We start from the raw sequence: 13,239 nt of genomic DNA, 5'->3' as shown, positions 1-13,239 counted from the left end.
CAGTTCATGTCCAAATGGTACGGGACAGTTCCAACCTCTGTCCTTTGTCTTTGTGTGTTGTTGAATCACTGTGCACAATGTTCTTTGGTATTACCTGCAGTGAACAGTAATGTGCGATACTAGTTTTATCTTGTACAGAGAAAACATTCCATTTTGTCACTCTTATGAAAGATTTACAAACCTATCCAGCTAACAGGAAATGTGCTGTTGTTTAGTCAACTTCTCAAATGCCTGGAAAAAAGCCACCTGAAGGGCTTAAGGCTTGCACTGGATTGTAAAGGGAAAAAAACTCTCCCCTCCCTTACTCCCACACACTTGAAGTTCTTGAAAGCAATCATATTTGGCAATTTGCAGTTCCATCAAACTGTGATAATTGTTCCATTACAGTCACAAACTGTCATTCATAAACAAGACGAAACAATTTGGGCTGCTTTAGTATGATCGGTCCATCATATCTTCTTTTGAAGCTAAAAAATGACAAACCAAGTTTTTAGGCAAAAAGTTGCTATCATTTGTTGCCTACAAACAATTTAGGACAGTTTCTGGCTCCAGGAACCATGAATTCACCCTGCAAGAAAGGCTTGTCTGTGTGGGATGGAGGCATAGAGCTGTCGCCAGTTGGAGGTCTCGCAAGGAACCTGACGGACATGGCATGGAGGCAAGTGATCTGGAGATATCTAGGCAAAATATAAGTTTTATATAAGAAAAGCATGACTTGTTGAATCTCTCATTGCATCAGTTACGTCCTGATGTGGTCCATGGCTTGCAGCCAAGGGGTTACATCTAAAAGCCTGGCATATTTGCTATTTGTAAAAATGGCTGCACTCTTTGCTTTTAAGAGGTATGTTAGAGAAATGGATTGAATAATTTTTCATGCTAAATGAAATGCAAGTTGCCTTTTCTTTTTTGCATTCAACTTTTATATTTATTGCAGTCCAGCAACACAAACCCCAACATCAGGAGGCTTGGCTGATGAGGGTGCCAGTTTTGCCTTGCCACTGCCGAAATACCCACTAGGTAAGTATAGTTCAGTTTGTGGCAGGCCATTACTGTCTAGTGCTCATGTTTCTGTGACCATGCCAATTACCCCTAAATTAATAAGTTGTGCGAAAAGTGAGTAAATTAGTAGCAAATATAATATGGTTCTTCAAACCTGCAATCTATGTATGGTGGATCATCAGTGGTTCGGATGCTCAACTACTCATTCGAGGGGCCTGGGTTTGGTCCTGGCGTAGGCATCTGTTTTGTTGTGCCTGAACACTCGTGGAGTGTGTGATGTTAGTGCATGTTAAGGGAACTAAGAAATAGGTTGAAAGAGTGCTAGTAAATGTGTTCAGTGTTTAGAATGAATGCTTTTTATAAAAAGCATTTGCCCTTTAACTCCTCAGAACAGAACTGGCAATCTATTATTAATTCTTGAAAACAGTTTTTTGAAATTCGCAGGCCTTGTCGTTAGCTCATAGTGCTGGTTTTTGGAGCTTTCATGACTTATGGTTGATGTCATAGTAACAAGCCACCAGAAGCTGCCATTCACTGCAGCCACAGAAGCCACAGTGTCACAGGCACATTTTTCATGGCTGCAAAAGCTGCCTGTTTGTGTTGGATTAGCCTCTGGGCGTGCGCTAGTGAGGCCACTGCCTTCGCCCACTTAGTTCCGATTTATCACTGCAGGCAGCAGTTTCGCTTCGATCTTGGGGTCCATTTTTAAAGACAGCCAGGTAAAAAGGAAGGGGAAGACAATGTCCAATGAATTTGGGCGAGTGAGAAAACACTCGGTGGGCAAACCAAATGTCAACCTATAACAATCCCAGCTGCGAAAGCTAGGCGCCCTTCACGTTAAAGAATCCCAGATGGTCAAAATTTCGGGAGACCTCCGCTACGGCATGTCTGTTAGCCCGAGTCGCTTTGGGACAAACTTCATAAACCAAACCATTAATGAGCAGTTGCAGTTCTCAAGCTGTGTTACTTTTTTTTATTTTTTTTTTTCTAGTGTCTTGGAGTGTATAAGTTCAGGGTGGAAGGAGGGGCATTATCTTTATTTGCCAATACCTATAGTGCTAATTAAGCTGGCAGAAAAACAGTGGAGTGATGGAATACTTATCACTTGTCTTCTTTCTTTAACCTCAGTAAATGGAATTTCCAGGTCCTTTTGAGAACCCTATGTGGTTGAAATTATTCGGGGCCATCTATTAGGACTTGACTCATAACCAGAGTTTCTTTGGAACAATAAACCACCTATGCCTAAACTTGCATGCCATAATTTATGTTAAAATAGCCTTATGTTACAGGATCGTGTCCAGGCTTTGGTAGCAGCGTTTAAATTAGGGCAAAATGCAAAATTGCTTATGTGCTACATAATGTCAGGGCATGTTAAAGTATACATGGTGGTCGAAAATAATCTGGAATGCTCCACTTCGGCTCTTCTCAGCCTGGGTGCAGCTTTGGGACCCTAAAACACCATATACGTTCGGGAGTTTTTTGCAAGTCTAGTATGCACAGTATTAGGATTTATGCATTTGGTGAGGTTAACTATTGAGCTAAGATATTATATGATTTACCCTTTTTTTTTCTACACCTCCTAAGATGGCCTCACCAAGTAATTTCTTAGAAAGTGATTGTAGCATGCCATTTAGCATTCTCAAGAACTGACGCCGTCACAGGTTGATGTGTGGGTTCAGTTTGGAGTACTGCTTTTCTTCTGTTATTTGCATGCTTCAGTTTGGACAAATGCTCTGAGGCAGTGGTGGAACTGCTTCACCAAATAGCAAATCCTGCTACATGCTGCTACAAAGCTGAGATTTTGCTTACTTCTGCTCCACACATGTGCCAAAAAGTAATAGGAAAACTTTGGACATAGCAAACTGAAACTGAAGTCGATGCTTGTTGGCTGCCCATTTCTTTTATGACTGTCACATAAAGTAGGGTGATGAAAATAATGGAAATTATGAATAGTTTGTACATTAATCTGCTGTTCAATCTGAGCTGTACCGTGTGTTGGTGTTCAAAGTAAGACCGAACGAATAGTATTGGAAAATTACAGGTGTTCCTGTTCCCAACCTCACAGTGGAAAATTATGGCCATATTTCTAAGCAGCGCTCACTAGCTTGCCACACAAGGTCATGTGCCTGCCACATAAGCTGAACTTGCGCTTTCCTCCTATGGCTGATGACCAGCATGCGGCAAAGGGGCATGTGTGATAGTGCTGGGCCTTGCATGAAGTTGGTTGATGGCCTTTTTGATAGCCGCTGCGACGCCACTTGGCACTTGTGGATCGCAAAGGAGAAGTGCAGCACTGTGTGGTGCGACTCTATCAGCAGTTGGCTGTGGATGAATTGAGAAAGCTAATGAAAGATTGAACAGGTGGCAATGTTACTGCCTTTTTTCATCTCCACAACGCATGATGCATACTGGAATGGCTTGTAGCTGGTCAGCCAAAGCTATGGACCACGAGCACTTCATTGGCATGTTCGTAGCAACAGCTTTCAACATTTAGACCATATTGGATAAAAAAATAAAGTGGAAGTCTGAAACAAATGCCTCAATGTAGCATCATTCAGGGGCATCCAGTAGAGTGCAGCCCACATGCTCTCCGTCAGCATAGCAGGGTGAGCACAGGCCCTTGAAAAACCCTTGAATTCAGAAATCCTATATTCAAACTCCTTGAGAGTGCTTTATTTTTTTTTTTTCCTTCAAACCTTATTGAGCAATCTTGTTCAAGGGACGGCAGTCGTGATTCACAGTAAGAAAACTCACTAAGCTCGTGCATAAAGCTTATTTTGTTGGTGCACTATTGATACTAAAGATCAGAAATTCCTTAAGAGTTTCACAAATTTGAATAATGCACATTAGATGGCTAGCAACACTGAGGTCACAGCTGCTTCCTTTGCAATTGCCTTCATTTGTTTATTTTGCACGGGCGCTTGATTTAACACAAAGACTTCATGCAGCCATACGATCAGGTTGTTCTCAATAAGAGACTTCTGCATTCCTGCAATGTGAAAGAATGCCCGGAAAGTTTAAATTTCAAAGTGCATGGCCCAGCTGCAGTGATTACAAGGATTGGATGGCACTGGATGCAACAAACCAAATTGAGTGAGGTGCAGGCCATGTGGCAAATGCTTGGACCTGGTCACCATATGAGAGCCTGCTTTGAAAAACTACATGAAGAGTGCAAAGCACAATGCTGGTAGGGATGAGAGTGGCTGCAGTTTTGATGTGCAAGTATTTTACTACTACACTGAACGAGCAACTCATCGGTACTCATCCACTCTCATCTGATGTCGATAGTGCATGCAAGGTCAGCGAACTGGTGATGTTATTTGTGGATGCTAAAGATGGTCGCATCCCTCTACTCCTGCAGATTGTCGTCGGAAACTGGCGAGTTGTTCATACGTGTGTTGCCTTACAGCAAGGTCGCTAAACACTTCTCCTGTGGTGTGAAAATGTACTTATGTAACTTGCCACGACTTCTGGCCTTTTTTTCTATCATTACCTCGGCAAAACATTCAGTGGTATGAAAATTGTGCCATACTTTTCAATAGTTCTGCTGACCGCTGCCTGCAAGGGAAGCAAATAGATGTGCATGTAAATGTAAGGCTTTGAGATTCATCAAAAAAGGTGGTCGCTAGATACTGCACATCAGTTTTCATGGAGCACTTTTTGGCTGAGAACCCTTTCCACTGTAAAGGTGCTTCATATTTCATTGGATGGGTTCGTGTTGACCTGAAGAGCTTCAAGATGCTGTATTTTCGCCTGTAGGAAAACTGTCAAGTTCATTATCTTGACTTGAGCACTTGTGGTTTCCACACTATACTCGATGCCTACAAGGTGGGCATCGCAGCTAGCAAGTGGGAACTGGACTCCCTATTGTCTAGCTGAGTGCACTGTTCGAGGATGACCTAGCAAGGAGACAGGATTTTTCAGGAGTCACTTGGGTTGAGAACGTGGCTGATATCTAAAGAGCTTTGGAGCTCTGGGATGATAAGTGCATAGAATGGGAAGGGAAGCAGCAAGTGAGCCTGTTGAAGTGCATGTCTTGTCAGAACATTAAGTTCAGCCAGGACATATTAGTGGTGACAAAGCTCAACTTTAATCTCAGCGTTGCTGTCAAATTGAAGGCTGGAGCATCAACCAGACAAACCTACGTTATTTCTTCTGGCAAGATACCTGCAAAGGAATGTCGGGAAGTTAATGATGAAGTTTATATAACTGTTCCATGTTATTGTCAGCTACAGGTATTACAGGCATGCTGCATATAGAGAACCCAAAGAATCTCTGGAAAAAGTGGATATCAGTTATAGTGAAGTGCAAAGCAAATGCAAAGGATGTATTTCAATCTAAGACAGAATGCAAACAGTTCCCAGTTACAGTGACAGAGAAGGTCCTTCAGAAGAGCCGCTTGTGATTTCCAGCAGTTAGGGCTTTCCTCGCCTGACCCTCTTTCCAGCAGGTCTGGTGGACCCTTGGCAGGCGTCAAAAAAGTGTTCAAAGCTGTCATTGCAGCAGGGTCATAGACAGATGAGCAGCGTGGCTGCAGTGCTTCCTGGAACCACAGGGGAGCCGACTAGTGGAGCCAGTGAAAATGAAAGGGGCTATTATCGAATGGAAACAAAACAGCAGGAGCACAAAGTGAGCACTTGTATTTGCTCAAGAGCCAGCTGAAATAGAAATATATGCTTTTTTGGACTACTAGATGAATAGTGTGTACACAAAGCTGATAAAATGCACAATAGTGACAAACGTGTTTCAGACTGCCTTGACTAAGAGTTGTGTCCACATGGCACACTCCAGCTTTGACAACCAAGTGCAACGCCTCTACCGTGCTGGGTACTCGCCTTCTCTGGTCTCTAATTTGTGCGAGGCCTTGCAGCAAAAGGTAAAAAAAAGGGTAAGACAACGCAGGAAACGGAAAAACCGCGTGGCAGTAATCCCTTACCTTCACAAGTTTTTGCACAACGTTAAAAAGGTAGCTGGAAGGTACAATATCCGGGTCGTCTTTTCCGCCCCGTGCAAGCTGTCAAAGGTATGTGCAATAACCTAGACAGGCGGCATGCACTAGGGGGCACGCAGAAAGATGCACTAACTGCCGTACCAGTGTGGTGTATCAGATACCCCTCACATGTGGTATTGATTTTATTTATTTATTTATTTATTTATTTATTTATTAGAGCCTCAAGGGTCCCTAGGCTTACATGAGGGGTAGTAATACGGAAAGTTGAGCTAGTTGGTACATGATTGCAAATTACTCTCTCGTTGTTGTTCTCCGTCGCAGCGCTCGTAATTTGCAATGAGGGGTAGGTGCTTCAACGCCGGTTAACAATGGTTTTTGTAAGGTGATTACAAAGATAATGAAGCTTCTTTGAGGGTAGTCTTGAAATGACCAGGGTTGGAAATTAGCGCAAGGCTGCTGGAAAGGTCATGCCAGTTGCGAGCTGTGTACACGAAAAAAGGCTTTTGGAATGCAGTAGTGCGGGCACGGTGCAGGATGACGCTGTTAGAATGGCCTGTGCGGGATGCTCGACGTACTGGTTGGATAGCTGGCTGTCACTAGGCGAACTATGAAAAAACTTGTGCTAAAGGCAGAGGCGGGAAATTCTGGAAAGCGATGGAAAGCGAGAGAGGGGAGTTGAAGTTGAAGCTTTATTGCTGATATGTTAGAGTATCTTGAGTAGTTTGAAAGGATAAAGCGAGTAGCATAGTTCTGTACAGATTAAAGAGCTGTGGTAAGGTTAATTTGGTGTGGATCAAGGATTGCGCTAGCATATTCAAGTTTAGGCCGCACATGTGTTTTTTAAGTTAATAATTTTAAGGAAGAAGGAGCCATGCGCAGGTTACGACAAAGGTAGCCAATTGTTTGATAAGATGAATTTATTATGTGGTTGACGTGGTAAGTTCATGATACCAACCAATACCAAGGTATTAAAAGAGTTAGTGGAAATAATGACAGAATCGTTGATTTTATAAGGTATTTAGGTACCATGAATGCCAAAGTATTTAGAATCATTAATTTTATAAGCAGGTGGAGTATAATTTCGGCGGTGGTGGAAAGAAAGTAGTACTGTCTTTGTAGTATTTAGAGACATTAGCCATGTTGAGCACCGTTGGTGTATGCTACTGAGGTCATTTTGAAGAGCAGAAGTGTTGTTAATTATAGGACGGTAGAATACACAGTCATCTGCGAAAAGGCGTATGGTAGATATTACTGTAGAAGGCAGGTCGTTTATGTGTATTAAAAAGAGTAAGGGGCCCAGGACTGTGCCTTGAGGTACTCCTGAAAGAACATGTGAATAATTTGATGAGAAGCCGTTAGCGAAAACAAATTGCATGTGGTCTGTTAAAAAGCTTTGTCCAGTTGACAAGCGGATGAATATTTAAAACAGGCAGTTTGAGTAAGAGGCGGGAATGGGGTACTTTATCAAATGCTTTTTCAAAGTAAGAATATTGTATCAGTTGGGATATTGCCGTCAAGATTGGAATGAATATCATGCAGGAACAAATCTAATTGGGTTTCACATGAGTGCCTCTCCCGAATCCATTCTGGTTTCGATGGAAGAAGTTGACTGATGTTAGAAATGTAGCAACATTAGAGTAATGACGTGTTCTATCACTTTAGAGCATACACTAGTTAGTGAAATGGGTCGATAATTACCTGGAGATTATCGGTCACTTTTCTTGACGACAGGAATGACTTTCCCAATTGCCAGTCAGGTGGAATGGAGCCAGTATAAAAAAACTGCTGAAAAATGAGTGAAAGAATAAAACTGGAAACATGTTTAGTGTTTTTCAAAACTTTCGAATTAATTCCATCGATACCACATAAAGATGAACATTTTAGTAAATAATATTAACAGTACCATACGAGTGGAATTTGACGCTGTTCATTGGTGGATGTAGCACTGGTGGAAGGTTGGGAACATCATGAGTTTCTTTGTTAGTAAAAACTGAACAGAATGTTAATACATGGGGCACGTCGGATGCGCCTACTGGTGAGCCACTGCTGTCACATAGTGAAATAATATTTGTCAGGGTTGTTTTCCAGAAGCGCTTTGGGTTGGTCCGTATCATTTCACGGAGGGTATTGGAAAAGAACTGGCATTTATTTTCGGCAATGAGATCAGAGTATTGCTTAGCAATGGTGTGGTATTTGTTCCATGCATATTTGGTATTAGATAACTTGGCAGAACGGAAGAGGTGTTTTTTTCTTGTTATTTAAACGTTTTAGTGTTGTATTAAACCAAGGTGAACATGTTCGTTTTGTTATACTGATGGTAGGGATGTAAAGTCTTATCAACCGCAGCATTTCCGATTTGAAGAGAGACCAGTTCGACTCAGTAGAACGGGAGGATAGGCAGAAGCGAAATCGTTACAGAATGCAAAGAAGTCACGATTCATGCTAATGTAGTCACCTTTGTTGTACAGTAAGTACTTTTTTGGATTTGGGGGTTTGGGAAAATTGGCAGCAAAAGTAGTATGAACTACAATATGGTCACTAAGGCCCGTAATGTACGAAGGAGAGCAGATTGCGTCAGGGTGAATAGTCAAAATAAGGTTGAGAATATTAGCTAAATGATCAGTAGTGCGAGTCTACTCAGAAACACTGAGTCAGGCCGAAAGTTGAGCATGTGTTCAGGAATTCGCTAGATGTGGGACTTTTCGTTAGAATTTGGGCCATATCGCTCCAATCTATGGACGGAAAAGATGAAATCGCCGAAAAGCAAAATAGGGGTGCTGGGGTAATAAGAGATAGGCGATTCAAGCGCGTCATGAAACAGTGTTATGAAGGAACTGTCCATATTGGGTGGTCAATAGCACATACCTATGAGTACGGGGGGGGGGGGGGGGGGGATGAAGCATGACAGCACGCCCAAATCATTTCCAACGAGGTGACCATGTTGATAATGGAACCATTTTAGGGAGCGTTTGGCAGCGATCAGAACGCCGCCACTGTAGCCGTCAGGTCCATTCTTCCTGAATATGTGAAACTCGGGCAAATCGGGCATGATTTCGGAATCAGATATACTAGAACTTATACCCCTGTCACACTAACAGATTTAATGTAATGCGAATCGAATGGCATTCGATGCATCGAATGTCATTAGCAAATGGGGACAATTACGGTCAGCTATAAAAGAATACTGCACTTAAGGAACATCAGTGCGCATAAAAGGCGTTTGAAATCGCTTTGTAGCATCTTAAAGTTGAATAAAATGTTTCTGTATGATCATTCAAGTGAAAAACATTTCTTCTGGCTGTGCTGTAGCACTTTAGCCATAAAAATCCAAGCCAAGTATAGAGTACCCACAAATTCGATAAATGTAAACAATGTGGCTGAACACAGCGGAGCGCGGATACACAGTGCGGAGGCGCACAGAGACACGTTGAGTATGCGATTAACGTCCAAGCTGTTAGGTACTTAGTCACAACTTTAATAGTTCTGAGGTAAATGCACGGGGAGAAGCGGCCACCAAGGAACATAGAACCCAAAATGATTGTGAGTTGCTGGCATGACTGGACCACTGCTGTGATAGAGAGTAATTGCATTCCACGAGAGCCTGCAGTGCGAATAATTTTACACCTAAATTAAGTTTTTAAAACAAAACTAGAAATATGTTTAACTTTCACTGTACGCAGAATATTTTGTTGCGTTGCTTGTTTCTGCTGCCTATCTGGCGTCGAGAGTACACAGTTGGTTCACGATCGAATGCGAATGAGTTCCCCAAACTCATTCGATGAAGAATGTCATTTGAATCTAATGACATCAAATTTTCTCGTGTAACAGGTGAATAATGACATTCGATGCTAATGTCATTCAATACGAATAACATTAAATTTGCTCATGTGACAGGGGTATTGCCCGTGCTTTAGTTAGCAAAACGACGTTACTAGATATTAAACTGATAAGACTACACAAGAAATCACGTTTGGGTACTATACTGCAAATGTTAGTGTAAAGAAGTGAGAGGTCATTTTTGGGCTGCCTGGGGAGAATTGGTGGCTGCTATGACTTGAGTTCAAGAACTTTCACGTCTGCATGGTCAAAGATGTAGGCCTTACCATTAGAAATTAGTCTATTGTGACGCAGCTTGTAAGACATGCGGTTGGCTTTCGCAAATTGAATAAGGCATTTATGGGCAAGGCTGGTGTTAGCAGAGAAATTTTCACTAATTGCATTATCAGTACATTTTAGCTTGTATGCTGATGATAAAAGGTGTTCTTTGTCTTTGAAATGCAAGAATTTAACTATGATTGGGGACCGTTTTCAGTCTTTTTCACTTTCAAGGGTAATACTGAGCTGCTCTAGACAGAGATCTATTACCAGTTTTTCAGATTCACTCCAAGTTTCGTTTTCTGCATCTTTGAGCCCATAGAACATTCGATGGGACATGTTTTCGAGGTCGTCAATGCGAGCAGTCAGAGTAGATACCTGAGCTGAGCAACTAGCGGTAGCACTTTGAATGTTGCCAAATTGAGAATTCGCATCTGAAATAGACTGGAAGTCGCACTCAATCTTCAAAAGCCTAGTGGTTAGGTCCACGAAAGCTTTCTCACGGACTGCAAGGGTTGACTTGATAGAGCCTGGCTGCTCAAGTATAGTTGCTGCCCGCATTGTAAAGCTGTAAGCATGACAAGTATTTCAGTTGAGTTGTCAGCAGGGTCAGGACCAGGGTTCGTTTCTACGTCTCTGGCCAGCAAAAGTAGTTTCAGCAGCATGTAGGAACACTCATAAAAGGTTGTTAAAGTTCGCCTTGGGCCCGGCAGCACAAAGAGACAGCGGTCATTGGAGCGCTTAGCGTTGAGGCTGTGACAGGCGTTAGGCAAGGAGACACAATCTCCCCAGTACTATTCACAGCTTGCTTAGAGGAAGTATTCAGAGACTTGGAATGCGAGCAGTTAGGGATAAGGGTAGATGGAGAATACCTCAGTAATCTGCGATTTGCTGATGACATTGCCTTGCTAAGCAACTCGGGGGATGAACTGCAAATAATGATTGATGACCTAGACAGGAAAAGTAGAAAGGTAGGCTTGAAAATCAATATGCAGAAGACTAAGGTAATGTTGAACAGCCTCGGGAAGGAACAGCTGTTTACATTAGGTAACGAAGTATTGCAAGTAGTTGGCGAATATGTCTACTTAGGACAGGTAGTAACCGCAGATCGCATAGTTTAGTAGCCACGCGCCTGTGAAAAGTGTATAAAACAGATAATTATACATCCAATAACTTTCAAGATATGTAGTCTGCTGCCGAGATTTTTTGAGCAGTTGGAGGTCGTACATAGTTCGCTTTTTCCTGAAAATATCATCTGTCTAATTCACTTAGTGTAAAAGTTATTTGTGATCAAACTTAGCGTTTTTTGTAAAATGGCTAAAAGTAAATGCTAAACTGTTCAAGTATTAAGCTTTTATCCGTGCTGAAATTTCGCGTGGAAAGACTTTACACCTCGCTGTCAGAGGATAAGCATCGGTTTAGTTCTACGACTCTCGAGGAATGTGCACTGTCAGGATGATTTCAGCTAATTTTTTCATGGCTCACTTGAAGCGCGCGAGCTCTTCATGAAATATTTTAAGCATGATTGAAATGCTCCATGGCTTGTTTGTTTCTGGCGAATATAACTTAAAGGTTCGGGTTTTCATTCCTTTATTCACCCGGTAACAATTATCAACTACAAAGTGTACAAAAAGCAAGTAATAGTGGAATAACAGAGCCACGTATGATAAATGTAGTAGGTAGCGCCATCTATGAAATTTCATGTGCACTAAAATGTCGCAGTTCAGAAAAATTACGAGGATGGCGCCACAAGCACCCTGAATCGAGGGGTATTTACGAGAGGGTATTGTGCTTCTACAACGTTTTCCCGCTGCCCTTTCCTTTTCATCGGGCAAGACAGGTAAACACTGGTGAGTCTGGTCGAGTGGTCGGGTCGAACTGAGGTGCAGGTGCTTCGCGCATGCGCAGTAGCGCTACTTGAAAAAGGTCCCTTCACAAATGTACACTTGCTTGCTTTGAGATTTATTTATTGCCTCGAATTAAGTGTGTCATACTGTTTGTGTGCCGAAAAGTTGCCAGCTAAGGCTCTCGCGCGTGCAGCTGAGGTGCGCCCCGGCTACAATCAACACTGTACCCCGGTGAACGAAACGGGCTTCTTGTCCAGTACAAGTAGTTGCTTTCGTTAGTCGTTTCTAGCTTTTTTAGTAACTCACATGATATATGCTTGTGTTTGGCAAAAGCAGGCATCTTTCTGCTCATGGGGCTGCCTCGCACGAGAAGCGAATAACCGCTAACATGGGAAAACCGACGAACAAAGGAGGCCTTTTTCCTTCCTCAGAAACGACTAAGCGGAATGAGCAATTCAAAGAACAGTGCTGTCATAATTTCAACCTAGCAGCTAGAGATACATCCAGACAATGCGAAATCTCTGCATTCTTATTATCGAGTCAGTCTTACATTGAAAGTGAGGCAATGAAATCGTGCACGTTAGAGGGTCGGTATCATGCAAACCCTCAAAGGAAAAATAAAACTTGCTGCTATGGAAATTATCAAATAAGGATAAGAGGTTATGTGCCGCACAAATTTATTGCATGATATCAAGATTTTACGAGTTCAGAACAAAGATAGAAACGGTAAAAGAAATACTAAAATTCTGCTTCGCTCTGCACACATGATAAAGAATGCATCGGCTGCTAAAGTGTAGTTTATTTACTGGTATCAGCCCAACTGCATTGCTGTTTATTTTCCATATCTTAGGCAGGGCAGGAAAAAAAAAAGTTACAAAAGTGTGAATAAATTTGACTTTGCCGCCGCAGCCGAGGAAGGAAAAAAAATGGTTGGCAGGGTCGTAGTTGCTTGTAGTCTTGGAGCGCCCCTCGCGCTGCGCTTTTGTCACAAGCAGCGAAAAAAAAAAAAAAAAAAACAGTTCGCACCCGAACGCTGTCGGAGCTGGTTACTCCTCGTCTTAGCTCCGCCACAAAGCTATCTTCAGATGTTCGCGGTGTTAGCATATATTGTGTGGGTGTGGAATTTAGGCTTCTTTTTTTTTTCAGTGGCAAGAAGAAAAAATATCTTCCTCTTTCTACCATAAAATGAATAGTAGGGCACGGAACTATAACACTGCATAAATTAATATAATTTCAAAGAGCGTCTCCCTAGGAGAAATTGCACGAATACTTGTACCCTCTGCCACTTTACTGGTACAGATAAAATGTTTCGACAGTGTGCCAAGTACAACTTGAAAACCTGAACAT

The 13,239-nt window shown here is 42.2% G+C and overlaps 1 protein-coding gene across 5 annotated transcripts in view; it reads left to right on the top strand.

The window, feature by feature from the left end:
- LOC146206682 (M-phase inducer phosphatase 3-like) overlaps positions 1–13,239 on the top strand; it is a 215,797-nt gene that overhangs the window by 12,497 nt on the left and 190,061 nt on the right. For 3 of the 5 annotated variants that reach the window (XM_084591476.1, XM_084591474.1, XM_084591472.1), the window contains exons 2-3: positions 553–658; positions 935–1,017. In XM_084591476.1, coding sequence (XP_084447602.1) covers positions 558–658; positions 935–1,017 — 184 coding nt within the window. In that variant the 5' untranslated portion in view covers positions 553–557. Of the gene's footprint in view, positions 1–539; positions 659–934; positions 1,018–13,239 lie in introns of all 5 variants that reach the window. The other 2 variants (XM_084591473.1, XM_084591477.1) reach the window with 2 other exon arrangements.

This window comes from Amblyomma maculatum, chromosome 1 (genome assembly GCF_055883805.1).
Source record: "Amblyomma maculatum isolate TAMU_Amacu chromosome 1, ASM5588380v1, whole genome shotgun sequence".
In the NCBI taxonomy this organism is placed as follows: domain Eukaryota; kingdom Metazoa; phylum Arthropoda; class Arachnida; order Ixodida; family Ixodidae; genus Amblyomma; species Amblyomma maculatum.
Note: the sequence above shows the minus strand (reverse complement) of the source record. Positions and strands in the feature narration are given on the sequence as shown.